The 16,013-nt window shown below is 45.4% G+C and overlaps 1 protein-coding gene across 32 annotated transcripts in view; it reads left to right on the forward strand.

Annotated features, from left to right (window-relative positions):
- BBX (BBX high mobility group box domain containing) overlaps positions 1 to 16,013 on the forward strand; it is a 148,024-nt gene that overhangs the window by 28,571 nt on the left and 103,440 nt on the right. The window contains exon 1 of one of the 32 annotated variants that reach the window (XM_027449514.3): positions 3,412 to 3,617. The exons of 30 other annotated variants lie outside the window; for them this stretch is intronic. In XM_027449514.3, coding sequence (XP_027305315.1) covers positions 3,561 to 3,617 — 57 coding nt within the window. In that variant the 5' untranslated portion in view covers positions 3,412 to 3,560. Of the gene's footprint in view, positions 1 to 3,411; positions 3,618 to 16,013 lie in introns of those variants that run through there. One more of the 32 variants, XM_027449493.3, reaches the window with a different exon arrangement.

Here is a 16,013-nt window from a genome sequence, read left to right on the forward strand (position 1 = left end):
CTGTGGTTTTAGCAAAAAATAAAAATCAAGTTAGTAGTGAAATTGTACAGAACTAGTTAATTGGAAGTGCATGAATTTCTAATAGTGTGTGAGTTTTTAATGCACAGGCGTGCATACACTTGGAGGTGCTTGCTATTTCCTACTTGCCTTCCTTCTGAGGTAGGTTTTTACCCTATTTAGTAGCAACAGGATGCTTATACATGTATGTTATGTTAGATGATCCTTTCTGATGCCTGTTTTCAAAAATTTATCTTCTCCCTGAAAGAAGAAAGTCGATGCAACTTAAGGTAGTAAGTTTTCAACTTCTTTTGTTACTTTGAAAACATTGGTAGGGAAAAAAGCTATCCGGTAAGTGCATGGATACCTGAAATAAACTAATTTAAGCCTACCAACAACTGACTAAACTTCATAGTCACTTTTGCAGCCCCCCCAGGAAATAGCAACCACAGTGTAGAAACTGCTGATCTAATGCGGTATCTACACTGAAGCCAGAGACCTCTGGACAGGGTAATAATGCTCGCCAGCACAGATAGTGACAGGAGCCTAACTGGTTGGTAGCATTAAGCACAAACTGCTTCACTTGGAGAAGACTTGTACAGTCGGGCTCCTGAAATGGTGAACTTTGATTCAAAATGTATTTGTTGTTTTGATGACCTCAGCCAAGGCAGCTTGGGAGGGGCAAAGATGCAGAGAATAATTATTTGGAAGTACAAGCAGATGTTACTCTAGCTTCTCAAGGAAGCTTCTTATGTAAAATGTCAGAGTTAAAGAGATGGAGCTTTTTGTACTGAAAACAACGTAATGCTTCAGGCAGTGTTTCCCCAGCTTTGTTTTGTATGACCTGTCATCTTAGGGATCACGTCCATTCAGTAGTAAGAGGCTGATGAGTAAGAGACTGATAGAGGGAGGTCTTCTAGAACACTAGCAATAAATGGTTTGCAAAGTAAATAGCAAAAGTTACTTACAGATGTGTATGAGAGCGTTTTAGTTTGTTACAGTGTCAGGATAAAATCAGAGCGTATTTTTAACCTCAATAATATCTTAAGTGATTTGTTAGCTCATAAATTGTCTAATGATTTTTAGTTACTAAGGATACTTTTTTTTTTTTTTAAAGTGCTTCTGGTATTCTGGGTAGCTGGAATAAATTGTCTTAGACTGTAGTGTCAAGACTGCCAGAGACTGGTCTTGTGTATCTCTTGAAATACTCTGTCTGGTGTACATGTGTACATGAAGTGAGGAAAGGAGGCTAGCACACTAGCAATAGCAAACCTGGCCAGCATTTGTGGCAACTGACGAGTGTGCTTTCCAAAGTTTATCTGAGTTTGAATAGTAGGGAAGAAACATTGCTCTGTGCTGTAGACTCTCCCTTGTGCAAAGCAAAGGTAGAAAACAGCTTCTCTGAAATACACAGGATAAGCCTGGGACGGGATGTGGGCTTGGGAGCTCTTTTGTTTCTGGTGGACTCAGAGAGCTGTGATGAATGGTGCTGCACAGGTGGTGGTTTCTGATTTGAAGAGAAGCACAGGCTTTCACGTAACAGCAATTATATCAGAAAAGGTTTGGGATCGTCTTTTCTGCTTCTCTCTCAACTCATGTACCTACCTGTATTTTAGCTTTGCCAGCTGGTTTGTCCACACACCACCACCAGAACAGCACCCCATGTGGTTTTTGTGGACTCTTGGTTTTGTTTCTTGCTAAATCTGTTCAGATGAGTGTATCAATTACACTCCTAGTTCCAATACACTTTTGCTTTCAAAATACATCTTAGCAAGGAAGAAGCTGTGTACCACTCCAGTGCTAATAATTTCCCAAAACAAACGAGTAAGTTCTGGAGATGAAACCAGAGTGTTTCAGCACGTGCAGCAAGAAGGATAAAGCTGCTGAACTGCATGTGTCGAGGTTCAGGTGGCTGGGACCTGGCGTGTTGCTGCTCATAGCCTGGCCGGCCTAGTCCGCGTGCTGAGATGTAGGTTGCCTTCAGTCTCCTTGCGGCTCTGCTGACGCTGCTGCACCTGAAGATGCTGCTGCAATGAGGCTTTGCATCCACTGCTGTCAGAGCTGAGTGCTCCATCAGAGGAGCTGTAGCTGGGGATGTACATCTGCATAGGTAACCTGCAATTTACAGCCCGGTGAATTAAATTAACTGCAGTTGCCAAAAGCAGGCCGTGAGCCGTGGAGGCTGCAAACGAAGGCACAAGTCCTGTCTGGCCACTCTTGAAGTGAAGAGGGTCAGGCTCTGCAGCGAGGTGAGGAGAGCTGTGGTTATGCCTCTGTACTGTGGGCATCTCTGCACTGTTCCCTGCACTTTTATCTGAAAAGCACTGAGGAACTCCTTGAGGAAATCCTGTCTGTCCCTCCGTGTGGCCTCTGCACTGTCCTTACTCAGGCTGCACAAAGACAAGGAAAGAGTGAGGTGGCAGGATGATGGCTGAAAAGCAGTGTCAAGTGCTAGCTGATGATCAGCAAGATCTGCTTTCGTGTATTGGCAAGGGGTGAGCCAGCTCTGCCTGCTTGCAGGGAAACAGCTGGCTTGGTCTGCAGACCGAGCATAGGAAATACTTCGAAGTAGGGGTCAAAAAAGTGGACAAAACACAGTGGATTTTAAAACAGTCATTAAATACTTTGTTTAAAGTTGCTGGGTTTCATAATGCTCAGGAGTGGGATCTCTCAGATGTGCGTTAGGGACATGTCACTGGCTCCTGTACTGAGCAGGCAAGAGGAAGTCACTGAAAGAAATGGTAAAGCGCAAACTGCTCGGCTGTCCTGCTTCTCTTTGCACTTTTCCTGTCAGTACTAGCGTAGAGGGTGTCAGACGGGGCTTTAAATGCTGTGAGGACTCTCAGCGATTTGCTAGCTTGGGTTTCTGTTCATTTTCGTTTCCTCCCTGCAGCACAAAGTACCTGTGGGTCTTGTGGTGCCGAGCTGGTGAGGGGAGAGCGTTCAGAGCTGAGCACAGCAAGCGTTGGGTGGGAATGCTCCCCCTGCCGATCCCGTCTCACTCAGGAAAAAGTGTAAACAATCGGGGATGTCTGCTTTCCCCTTCTGGGCATCGCCCAGGCTCTGTCTGTGTGTTGGGAACACCCGCTGGCACCCCGTTTGCCATTTGGGGCTTTGATTCTTCTGTGGAAGCTGCGGCTGATGGCTCCCACCGAAGCCCGCCTGCCTCGCCGTGCATCCTGTTGGCTCAGCGTTGACGTTCCTCTTTCTCCGCCATCCCCAGCAGGGTTTGCGGGGTGCTGTGTGGAGGCCTCGCACCCCGCTCGGCTCCCCGGGATCCCGCTGCTGCCATGCGAGAGGCTGGCGGAGCCGGGGCTGGCATCCAGCGGGGCTCGGCCGCACTGCCAGGAGGGAGCTCGGAGCAGCCAGCCCGGGCTGCGCTCCGCCCCGTCGGCGCTGCTGAGGTCAGCTTCCTGCTGCTCGCTTTCCTCCGAGCACGGCTACTCCTCCCATGAAGGAGAGCGAGATTTCCCTGAGTCCGGAGAGCTGGCCCTCACGGGCGGCTGCCAGGCCAGGCAGGCGGCATCGCGGGGCTCCTGCGGCGTAGCGGGAGGGCAGGCGGCATGGTGGGCAGGCTGCCGGGCCGCCCGGACAGCCCCGCGACCTGGCGGGCGCAGGAGGTGAGTGCCAGCCTCGCGTGGCGTGGGCGCTGGGGTCGCCGGAGCTATAGCTCCAGGAGCCGGGCACCACCCGAGTGGCCGCCGCACCCCGGGGCTCCCCGCCGAGATGCTTCGGCTCCTGCTGGTGTGGTGACAGAGCACCTTCAGGAAGCGCTGGGTCTCGCTGCAGCAAAGGACTGTGGTCAATAAAAGTTTACGGTGTGTAAACTTGTTTTTCTTTCACCGAAAAGCACGGATAAACGTGACAAACGGAGCTGTAAAGGACGGGCGATGGAGGTAAAGTTCACTCCAAACGGCTTAGGGCAGACGCGCTCAGCTACTTTGACAACTTTCAGATGGGCTGAATAATGCCAGAAAGAGACTGTACAGCCTTTTAGCTGTGACTGTGGGTCTAGGATCATGTGGTATGCGTGCAGGAATGACACAAATCGTGTAATGTTTGTAAATAAAGTTCCAGGTAGGAAAAACAAAACAAACCAAACATTGTTAAAAATATATTTTTTACAGTTGCCAAGCATCCCACAGGGGGAAGCCAGCTTGGTTGAGAGAAAGGAGAGTGCTTGGAAGAATATCTCAGCTAGAAAATGGGTAACTTTTTTTTTTTTTTTTTTTCTAAAGAAAAGCTTTTTCTAGTGTTGCTTTTACTTTTCATCATTTTTGTATTACATTTTTCTCTATGAAGTCGATGATGTAAACATCACAGGTTCTTTAACCAGCTTCTAGCTTTTTAAACAGGTTCTCAACATCCCTTCTAACGTAGCTCTAAAATCAGTAGTCCGTAGCTGGTGGCACTTTGCTGTTTATTTTGCATTGTGGCATCCTTCATTTGCCTGCTGTTTGTCAGTGCACGTTGCCAGTCAGGTGAACGGGTGACCGGGGAGAGTAGGAAGAAATGCAGGGCCTCGCTCAGGACCATGGAGGACGTGTCCCAGGCTCCAAGGTCTGCTCAGGATTGCTTGCACTCTAGATCCAGGCCGGAGCATACCCCAGGCATCGCAGTTCTCTGTGACACAGAGTTTACTGCACTGGTTTTGCCATGAAGTGAAACAAATGTGGTCTTTTATCAGGACACGTAGGAGCATATTTTGCTGGAGTGCTACTGGGCCACGCTCATCTCTTGTACCATAAGAGCTCTGTAGGTAACTGTACGGTCAGAGGAAAAGCAGGCTGCATTCGCTGTCCAGTCGGTGGCCACCGCTGGGGGAGGAGCATTATAGGAAGTATGATAAAAATTTCCAGTCATGTGTGGCCCTGTATCTCGTTTGGTTCCAGGCGCTGGGGATGCTACCCTACATGTTTTTGCCTCGGCGCGTTCTGTAACTTCACAGCTCCTACACCCGCTTCTTGCTAGAGACTTGTGCTCAAGAAATTAACCTTGTGCTATCTTGTCGCTCGGAGGGATAAAGCCACGGTTAAAGGCGCCTGACGCGCTGTCAGGGTGTTACAAAGATGATGTGCCCCCATTTGTCTCAGTGTGTCAGCTCCGGAGATGATAGTTCAGAATATCCATACTAACTTACTAACATTTCCACAAGAAATGTGTGGGAAATGTGCTTGTCCTACAGGTGCAAGCCCATTTCCCATATGGGCCCAGGTACCCAGCTCTTCCTGGCTGAAGTTACCTTCTTTTTACTTGCCTTTTGCCTGCACAGACAGGCTGCAGCTCTGAGAACACGGGTGTGATGTCAAGCATCAGGCCAGCAGCTGCTGGACTGCAGTGCTGTTTCGCTCATTTTTGGACTTATTTTCAGTTATTTTCAGAATTGTTGTTCTAACTCATAGGAGGCTGCTGTAAAAATTCCAGTCTGTATCAGCAGAGCCAAAGCCTCAGCACCTGTAACTGGTTTGTCAGCCGGGTCCATGGGTAGGGTCAAAACGTTTGCTGCTTCTATCACGTTTTGGCAAGCTGGCCTTCTGTTAGCTTGTGAACATTTGTTGCTTTATTTTGGAGTGAGCTGAAGGGACACGAGATGTTCTGCCTGCAAGTTCGACCCCTCCTCTTAAGAGAGACTGAAAAGGTGTTAATTAATGAGTGCTCTCTGTTTGTAGGCACGAAGAGAAGAGTGAGGGATATAGCTGCCAGTCTTTTTTCACCTCCAGTTCACTACCTGTGTAATGCTGACCCCATCTTCAACACAGACAGAAGATGCAATAAGTTATTTCAACTACAGCTCCCTGGCAAAGTGAATGAGGCTAATTTGACAGAGGTAATAGTGAAACGCCCACGCCTGAATTTGATGGAGGTAACAGTGGGACACCACGTCTCCTGGCAGCACTGTCGCTGAAAGAAGCAGCCCCAGCCTCAGCTGCTTGCACACTACTACCCTGTGGGGCTGTGCTGGTGTTTCTGCAGTCGTGTAATAAACTGGGCTGGAGGAATGGTCATAGTTAATATCCGTGAGGTTTACTAGCTTAGCCTTTTCGTTCTACTGAAGGTGGAACTGACCAGTATCAGATGGATCCCTTCTCCAGTCTGATTCACGGCATGTTGTATGAACAGCTTCCTTGTCCCCAGATAAATTGGTCCAGGAATGCGGGGAATAGAAGCAAGGCAAGGGACAGGATTGCTTTTGCCTACAGAGTTGGCTTATGCTAGCTTAACTGCTTGTTGTGCTGGAGCATTAAGTGCAGGCTAAGTTAAAATGGAAGGGAAGAAGGACGTATCCCCAGAAATGGGCCGCTGCTGTCAATATTTGGTTTTGATGGGGATATGTATGCATCCTCTAAACAGAGTTTTTGCAGTCTGGATAGCTTCCAGTCTAGATAGCATCAGCTAGTTACTGATCCCGATGATAACGTCGCAGTTGTGATGTTGCTTTTATCTTTCTCCCATGACCCTTTCTAAAGTAGGTGCTGCCTTGCAGAGCTTTCCTCCATGTGACCCAGCCTAGCGAGCTGTGCTTGGAAGTTGCACGAAACTGTCAGTGAGTGTGTCTTAACAGGTGAGTTTAGCAAGGTGGCTCGGTCTGGATGCAGAATACACCAGTTTACTACAGATTCAAGGTGCTGGTTAATTTTTTTTTTAAGTCCAGAGCTGGTGCACAGGGTTGCTGTGAATCACTTACACAATCGGTTACCCTGAAACTTTGGTGGCAGGGCATCTCTAAAGGAGAGAGTAGTTTCTCTTCTGCAGGCCTGTAAGAAGAGTATATGTCTGGTGGCTGGTACTTCAATTTTTTGTTTGTTTGTTTTTAACTAGCGGGGTGATTGTTGCTTCCATGTGACTTGTGGAGTTCAGGAAGTTTTAGCTGGTGGTTTTCAGGCTTTTGTTATGCGTGTTAGGTGCTGGCAAAAAGCAACAACAAATATTTCTACGTGAACTCCCTGGGGCTGTGTTTTGGCTGGGGTAGCTGGATGTTACATCCCCAGATAAAGATCCTATTTTGAGATTCGCTCGTGTAGACCCGTGCATTTGTTTAGGGCCTTGTTACCCTCCGCGAGACTCCATGCAAGTACAGGAATCCGTGCTCGTGGATTTTGACAAGGGATTAAAGGATTGGTGTTTGTTTTGGTTGGAAGTTGCTCAGATAGTAGAATTAGGAGTTGGAAATACCATCTCCACTCCTTCAGTTGCCCTACCAAAGTAAACTGAAAGCCCACAGCAAAATGCGGCGCGTTGGCTCCTCGCGGGTTTTTGAATATTTCCAAGTATCTCAAGCAACAAAAAGATGCTGTCCAATGAAAACTTTACACAAAACAAAAACTGTGTTTGCCGGAGAGGAACAAAAGGAATGATAGTTTCAGGATGAGAAAGGAAACTTATTTAAATATTTGTATCAAGTTTGCACAGCAGGAAATTCAGTGGGCTTTTGTAAAACCAGAAGGATTTCAAGGACTACTTAAACAGTTGTCAGTTTGGTTTGGTTGTATCTTTCTTTTGAAGGGAAACTAAGTCTCACTTTCTTCTGTAAATGGAGAAGCTACTCAATGAGAGTAAGTAGCAAGAATAATGCTTTATAATGCTTTTTTATTGGGAAAAGTACAACAAAATGTGTGCCTCCGTTTCGTGTGGGATGGCGTGGGCAGCCGGTGCACTGTGCAGATTCAGGATGTAGACAGCCAGCTAACCTGAGGTGAGATCCTGGCAGCATCCGAGCTGAGGGTTTTTTGGATGTGAAACTTGATTAGGAGGGAAATATTCTTTTTTTTTTTTTTTTTTTCTTCTCCAAAAGCAGCCCGAAAATATTCTGCCAGAACAATTGTGTGCGTTTTGAACCAAAGATGAGCAGGATCAACTGCAGAACAGAGGTGCTCAAAATGGATCCCTCCCTTTTCATCTGCTACATAGTTATTCTAATGCAAAGTGTTTTTGAAAATATTTTAACCTCCTGATACCATAAAATTGAAGTGGTGCCTTTATGCAGATGTTCAAGCAAAACATTTGTTTCCCAGACTAGCAATTCAAAAGTGAAACTGTCTGTAAGAGAAGTGAATATAATTTAATTGAGTTTTCCTGTTCCCAGCTGGCTACAAGAATGCGTGTTTTTAGAGCTTAAAGTGATAGTAATGTAGCTAGTTAAGTGTTTCACACTCTGCTAAATTACTTGCTTTTTGTAACTGATGGTGCTCCTTGAAGCTGGGTGATATGGGGAGTAACTCCAGCAATAGGAATCAGCTGTGTAGATGCCTGCCAGTTGCTCAGGTAAAAGAGTGAGCCGATGCCATCTGGGCCTTTGTGCACTGACAAAAATTGCAGTCACCAGTAACACCTCCAGCGTTGGTGGAACTTGATCAGAAAGTAGGTTCTTATTTCATCAAGGCCAATAGAGTTTGTAGGTTTGAGCTATTTCTTTCCCCATTAAGGTTGTAAGAAGGCAGCCAGCTAGCCAGGCTCCGTTTGAAAAAGGCTCTGAAAGTTTCTAGCAACACAGCTGAGGCCTTCCCCACTCTTCTGTTGTCCATTGTGTATTTAAAGTGTATAAGACTGTGGTGGAGACTTCCTGAATTAGATGCTGGGCTTTCAGTGAATGTCCAACACTCCTTTTGCATGTTCAACAGTTTCCACTAAGGCTTGTGAGTCCTGAGTCTCCACCTGGAAACGTTTGCTGCAGGTATGGACATCCCCTGTCTGGCAGATGCCTGCTGAGACGAAGGACGTGAATCAATACATGGGTGAAGTGCTAGTGAGGCGGAGGAGAAGAGCCGCTTTGCAGCTGAGTTTTCAGAATAAGCAAATATGTTTTAAATATTATCAGTAATTTGCTGCGTTGCTTCTGATTAGATTTCCTGCACTATGAGTTGACAAATATAAAGCAGATAAATCCCTTGTGGCTAGCAGTTCTGAGAGGAGTATTTCAGCCTGTCCTGGAGGTCAGCAAGCTGAGGAGTGATGTAAGGGCAGTGCCCTTAGAGAAAGACATCTGTTGACTGATATTGTTCAGCTGATTTCTGCTGCTGAGTAACGAAGACATAATGAGGGCCTGTCTTGAGATGCTTAGGCTTTGGTCAGTGATGTGTTTGTTTTAAGGTTGTCAACCTCCTGGAATCATACCTGGAAATAATTTGGGAAGCTTGTATTGTCTCTGCATGAACATATAACATGCTCCCTGTGTGAAACATCTCTGAACAGGAGGACAGCTAATCTCCTAACTAAAGCTCTCAGGTAGTCTGTGGGAAAAGATTGTGGTCATCTTTTGGGGTGATCAGTATAACAAACCTTTCAGCAAAAGGAAACTGCCAACCCAGGTACTTGCCATGCTATCTAAATGCAGCCATGCTTTCGCTGATGAAGAAGTAGCAGAAGCTCCAGAAAGAGCTTCACACTTTAATTTCCACACGCAAAGGTAGGTAGGTACTTGAAGAGTGGCGGTGGCATTTTTTCTGCATTTTGTCTTTTTATTACAGTCTGCCAGTGTTAGTTTTCTTCTGCATGGCTACTTTGCAAACCAGACTGCTGTGTGGTTGTTTGTTTTTTTTCCTGTGATTGTTTATTTTTATGTGTATCTGAAAAAAAAAGGTGGATATGCATGTATACAAACGTGTGTATACACAAGTGTGCGTGTATGTATTTACATATAATAATGTGTGCATCTTGTTTTTGTAAGGGTAGGACAAAGTCTTGAATGACTGGTGCTGCTCCTTGCTCGCTTTGCACAGTTCAGTGCATGGTGTGAGGCAGGAACGTGATTTGGCCTAAGATGCTATGCATCATCAGTCTCCCTCTGGACCTCCAGTGAAATTTTTTGGCATGTTTTACACCAGCAGTGAACCCATTCATCCATTGCTCATACAAAAGAGGATCTTGCATGTAAAATACGTGAGCAAAATTAAGAAATAAAAACGGAATGGGTTAAATTCGTGTAGTAGTCTTACAGATAAGAGCAGCCTTATCCTTCGTATGGTGATGGCCAATTAAGGCTGCAGAATGACAGTGTTATCTTTATTGGCAATACAAGTCAGGTCTGAAAAAGTAGAGTAGTAGATCTAGGTTGCAGAATTGTCCTCTAACGTCCAGATGCTGCCGTGACTCATCCCCAGCGCAGTGAGTGCCAAGAACCAGCTCACGGTGATTTCTGACCTGCTAGGGCGAGGTGTCCCCACCTTGCAGACAGCAAAGTGCTTTAGATCCCGCCTTTCTCCTCCAGGTCCCCTCCGTACAGCAGATCTGACCAGCACTGGATTTGCTAGACCCATGAACAAACAAGATGGAGGTGTTGCCTGGGGAGAGCAGAAAGAGGCTGAGCTAAATACAGGCTTTAAACATCACATAGCTGCTGCTCGTTTTGAAGGAAGCTTCTCTTCAGCTCTTGACAATAAGGCTTGCAAGGCTTGTCCTTGTTATTCAGCTGTTGTTATAGTTGTGAACCGCCACTTTCTGCCGTCAGCTGCAGTTTGAAATAGGTCAGGGCTTCTTTACAGTACTGGAAAGGTAACTTGCACTTTTCACAGTGCTTTTCACTTGAACTTCCCAAGGGATGTGTGGGGTTGATGGATAAAGCTGGGTGACACCTTTTGGACAGTGGTGAAGGAGGCTGTGAGTCACAGGGAAGTTGAGCATGAACTTTAGGGAGCCTTTTGGCTTGTCCAGGAGAGGCCCGAAGAAGCCCTGTTTCCTGATTCCCGGGGTGGGGCTGTGGCTGCAGAGAGTAAGCTGTAGGACAGCAAGTGCATGAGTCAGGTGCGTGTTAGAAAATGGTGCGGAGGGTGTTCGGTGTGTGATGTTTGCTGCATTGTGTCTATCCCTGAGCAAGAGTGCAAGAATTTAAATTGAAAAGATGGACATGGCAAACGTCAGTCTTCCTCTACTCTCTCTGAAAGAAGAGCAGCAACACTTTCTTCCAGAGCCTAGCATTAATTTTGCAGCAAAGTGACTTCCAGAAAGAAGGAGAAATTTCAGACGAGCTTGCGCTTTGATCAAGTGCCTGTGATGCTGTCACAGGACGGGTGACAAAGATAAATACGGAGTAACCAAAGTTGGTTGGAATCCTGGTTTGTTTCAAACTAAAATATTTATCTGAAAAACCAGGGTGGAGGTGCTGATCTTTTCCCTTTCTTCATTTTTTATGTGGTTACAATCACCATTCTAGGGATTAATATTGGAAGATTTCTGATGAAATTACACTACCCTAAATTTCTGGTGCTGTTGGATAGAGAATTGATAAAAGCATTACAAGTTTTTATGGAGTTTAACAGTAAGATTTGTATACCTACTTATACTGTTTATTGAAGTGCTACTTTAAATCATGCTGTAAATACTTGTTTCATGTGTTGCGGTTCTTGCCCAGCTTTGCACGTTATTTGCAGATAGCTCTTCCGTGATGAGAAACCTTGCTTAAACACTTAAGTGCTTCGTCCAAACCAGTGCAATGGATTTGTGGTAGAGCAGGGATCAGAGCTGGGGAAGGTGAGTTAGCTTGCTCTGCTCTTTTGCCTCTTAATCAGTGGTAAAGACCGCTAAGTAAATTGATGCTTAGCGTGTGTAGCTACGTTATTTCGAAAATGCCTTTGCTTTCCACCACTTACTTGCTCAAAGAAGGACAACAGGCTACATACCAGAAGCAATGCAACCTCATCTACTCCCAAATGTGTTTATGAAGCAGAGAGCCTAAATCTGGCCTTGACGTTGGTCAAAAGTGGGTAATTGATGGTTAAGGCACGATAGGGAGGATTAGTGCAGCACGTCGTGAAACTGGCTGCTGGGAGCGTGTGGCTGCTGACCCACAGGACCTCCAGATGAAGCCCCTCCAGCGGACTGCAGCCAGTGCTGTGCTGGTGTTCAGGGTGCAGAAACATTTTTTGTGCCCTGATCCCGAGTGGCAAGGCTGGGGAGGCTGCAGGAAGTCCTCACGGCCACTAGATGACTCCTTCGGCCCGCTGGTAGGTGAGCTGCACAATGCTGCGGGGGTGGAGAGCTGGGGCTGAGGGGGGGCTCTGCTGGGTCTAGGCTGAGTGAGAGGCACCAAAATACAGGGATTGTGCATCCCTCAACTGAGGGAAGCGGTAACATGGTGTGTTGTTGTGGTTCTTTTCGTAAGTTTGAGTTGAAGTGGTTACCTCTAAAATGCACTAATTTGTGGAGTTTGTTGTTAGGTACTTTGACAGGATTTGGAAAACAAAGGTCCAGACCTTGCTGAGGTCAGGGTAGGCTTCTTAAGACAAGGAAAACATGAAGAAGCTGATGTTACAAGGTATATTAGTTCTTAACTAGACTGCAATTGATACCTAATTCTAAGTCAAGCTGTGCCTGTTACAACTCTATTTTGCAAGCTTTTAAGAAAAAAAAAATCAAAACCTAAAACAGCAACAACACCACATAACCATCTTTGCCTCTTCTTTGCACCTTCCAAATGGACGAATGAAACTAGCTAGACTTGAGAGGGAGGAAAACAAACAAACACAGTGAAAGGAACTATATTGAAATTCAGGCCCAGGCAGTTTCCACTAACTCCTTTCGGATTTCTCTGCATACTCAGAAGGTCCACACACCCTACAATGTCCAGGATTGAATAATCTCCCTGTCATCTAGAGACAGCCTGAGGGATTCTTCAGTTCCATAAACATGTTTTGCTGATGTCTGTATGAAGCATATAGTCACTTTATCAAGATAATTAGATGATGAAGAAATACTGCTCTTGTTCCATGTGTTTCTCTAATATCCACTTTTGTTTCTGAGGTGTAATAATGAATTATTAGTTGCCATTAAATACTACCAGTTCATGTTGCAAAGTATGTGCAGGATAAAATATAATGTGTACCACTGGTCATTTTTCCATGTCCTCCATATTTCTTTCCAGCCAAGAATCCCAAAAACGGACTTATCTCTTGATCTGTGAAGACTTTATATTGTTCTTTAAAGTTGTAATGTGTGAGAGCTTCAGTGTTTGTTATAAGGGTAGTCCTGGTTTTATACATTCTTAACGTGTAATTAGCTTAGCTACCCTCCAGAAAGGGCCAGGAGTGCCTTTCACTTCTATCACATTCAGAAGTCTTCTTCGGTTAAGTCTTCCCTTTCTTCTCTTAAATGCTTACGACCTGGTAATAAGTTCTAAACCCCTCCTGAATTAGCTTCCACAAATGCAATGCTGGATTAAATTGAGTTTTTGCCAACTCAATAGAATAGATTTTTCTTTGCACAAACCAATATAGTTGAGGGTTATGTTTATCTGCTGTGTTTTGTGTTTTTTTGGGGGGAGCGGGTGGGGTTATTCTTTGCATGTGTCACAGTGACGTGATACAAAAGCAGCAGTTATGGCATTTTAAGTTACTTTCTAGGTATGCATGTAGGACGTGTACATACATGCATACATGTACTTCTTTACATGCAGGCAAACATCCCCTCTGCTTCTTATTCTCAAAGTATGCATCCATAGGCATATAGACATAGACATCCTTCCCGTCCTGCCTGCCTTGTTTTCTGTTCCAAGACCCTGTACTTTGAGATCTGTACATTTAAAAGCCTTGCTTTCATGCCATAACAATTTTATACTTGTCTAAAGGGAAACTGCATGACCCATAATTGAAAACTGAGTGAAAGATTTGTAATTAAAACTGAAGAGAAATATTGGAATAAGGAAACCAGTTTTGGGCGTTTGCTTATACCCCTACCACCCTTTTTGCTGTTGCTCTGCTATTTTATTTGTTACACTGAATGATCTGTTTGATTTGCTTTGAGATTTCCTTATTTTTGTCCATTTTGCTTAAAGCCATAGTTCTAAGGGGATTCCTTGGTTGGCTTAATTGAAAGGTGAAGGAGAAGGGCTGTGGTTCCTGGCTAGGGAAAAAGCTGACCGCCAAACCAACCACTCCTTCACCTGCTTAACTAAACTGACTTGGTTTGGGTGAATTCAGTGCTTTAATCTCTTATGTGCAGCGAAAGAAATAAAATGGTTAAGTAATTATGCTGTAGCATGTTAATACCATACTAGTAAAATTTAAAAAGAAAGAAATAAGAGGGGAAAAGGTAGTTTTGAAGTTCCCATTAACTTCTCACTCCTGAGGGTTTTGTTGCTGGATTTATGCTACTTTTTCTGCTGCTGTCAGTGATCGCTGTGGATATGAATAGAAGGCAGCATGTAGTATGGATGAAAGTGAGGTGAATGAGATGAATTGGGAATTTAACATGCTTGAGCTAATCTGGCAGTGGAAATGACATGAGCGGCTTAATTTTATTTAGAGCTATGTGAGGGGAGAGGCATTCATGCGTGTACACGTGTGCTGTTCCTATCTCCCCCGGCCTCTGCCAGATCCCTCTTCTAATTCCCCTCGGCCCCGAATGACGTGCTGGGATGTGCACAGGTTATCAGCTGCCAGGGCATCTGGCATTTCGGGAGCGAGCCAGGCAGCAGGAGTGGCGGCGCTGCGTTTCGTTTCGTGTTGGGCCCAGCGGCAGAGCTGAGCCACTCGCGGCGCTGACGGCCCGGGGACAGAGCTGGCGCGGGGGCTGCTGCCCCCCTGCAGGTCTTCAGCTGGCGCCCCGTGCCTGCCTCTCCTCCTTCCTCGTCATCAACCACCAGTGCGTGGTGATGGAACAGCAAAACATCTGGGTATTTCTTCGGTTAAACCCTGCCTATGGTAGATCTTCACTGTGTTCAGTTGTTGGTCTTCGTAAGCGGGTACTGGGAGTAATGTGGCATACGGTCTTGGTATGCAAGGACCCGGGGCAGCAGGCACCGAGTGACCAAGCTGAGACAGATCATGACAACTGCACTGTTTATTAGGAACAAAACCAAGGGAAATAACCTCCTCTCCAGTATGCAAAACTCCTCATTTGGAATGAAGTTGAGAATTTTAAGATGCTGTTGTATGGTAGTTTTACTTATAAGTTACTGGATTTAGGATTAAGAAGTAAAAGTTCATGTTCCCTACACACTTCCAATAGTTTCCCCTCAAATACAAACATTATGAAGTAAGATTGATTGTAGACTGTAAATCCAGTTGGAGATGTTTTTTTGCAAATGTCCTGGTAGAAGTTTGCCTCTTACACTTAGGTGTTGGAGGAGAGAACTGTCAACTGAGTGCATCTGGAAAGAAAAACTCTTAAAGCTTTTAATTAGTCCTTCAAAAAAAAAGGAATATTTTCATGTCATAAGTGTATTTTATAAAGGTCTGTACCTATACTACCATCAGTAATGTGCCAGTAATGTTAAATCAGTGCTTTCATGAAGTTTTTGACAAGTGGAGTCTTTCCTAGCATCAGTTTTGGAAGCCCAGTGCCCATATTGACACAGGTCAGAGCTGAGTAATTTTAGCATTTGTCCTGAAGTGCTATGTTATTTGATGTGCGTCCAGAAAATTGTTTTGGTGTGGGTGGGATTTCTATTGTACACGGGCATGAGGGTTCCCTCTAGGATTAGATTTCCTCATCCTCCCAAAGCTTCTTTAAGATGAATGCTTTTTGTACTGCTGAGAATTGAATTTGGCGTAAAAGCCTGTTCCAGTACATTGTGTAGCTACTGCCTGGACCACCCGAGGCTGCATCAGAAGTCCTCCAGCCAGGGTGACCAAACTCCTTCCATTTTCCATACGCTTCCTGGCCTTCAGAACAGGAAATCTGCTGGAAAAGTGCTGGAATATTTAAATAGCTGCTGTTAGCACTAATAATACCTCATTTTAGCAGGGTAGCGGAGCTAATTTCATGGGTTTATTGAGAAATCCCTTGAAGTCATTCATAATCTCAGCCTGGCTCCATCCCAACGTAGCATTTCCAGGTAACGTGCCACTGAGCAATCTGGTTTATGGGTCGTGCCAGTGCGTCTTGCTGGACAAGATGATGCATTGCATGAGCAGTGAGAGGAGGATGAGTCTGTCTGTGACAAACCTTGGCTCCCCAGCTGGGGCAGCAGCAGAAGGTAGCGCTGGAGACCTCAGAGGAACTCCTCATGCTGGCAAGCTAGCAGCCAGTGGCCTTTCTCAGGCTCTGTTGCTGTGGCAGCAGCTGGAAGTCATAGGTTTAAAGCC

This window comes from Anas platyrhynchos, chromosome 1 (assembly GCF_047663525.1).
Source record: "Anas platyrhynchos isolate ZD024472 breed Pekin duck chromosome 1, IASCAAS_PekinDuck_T2T, whole genome shotgun sequence".
Taxonomy (NCBI): Eukaryota; Metazoa; Chordata; class Aves; order Anseriformes; family Anatidae; genus Anas; species Anas platyrhynchos.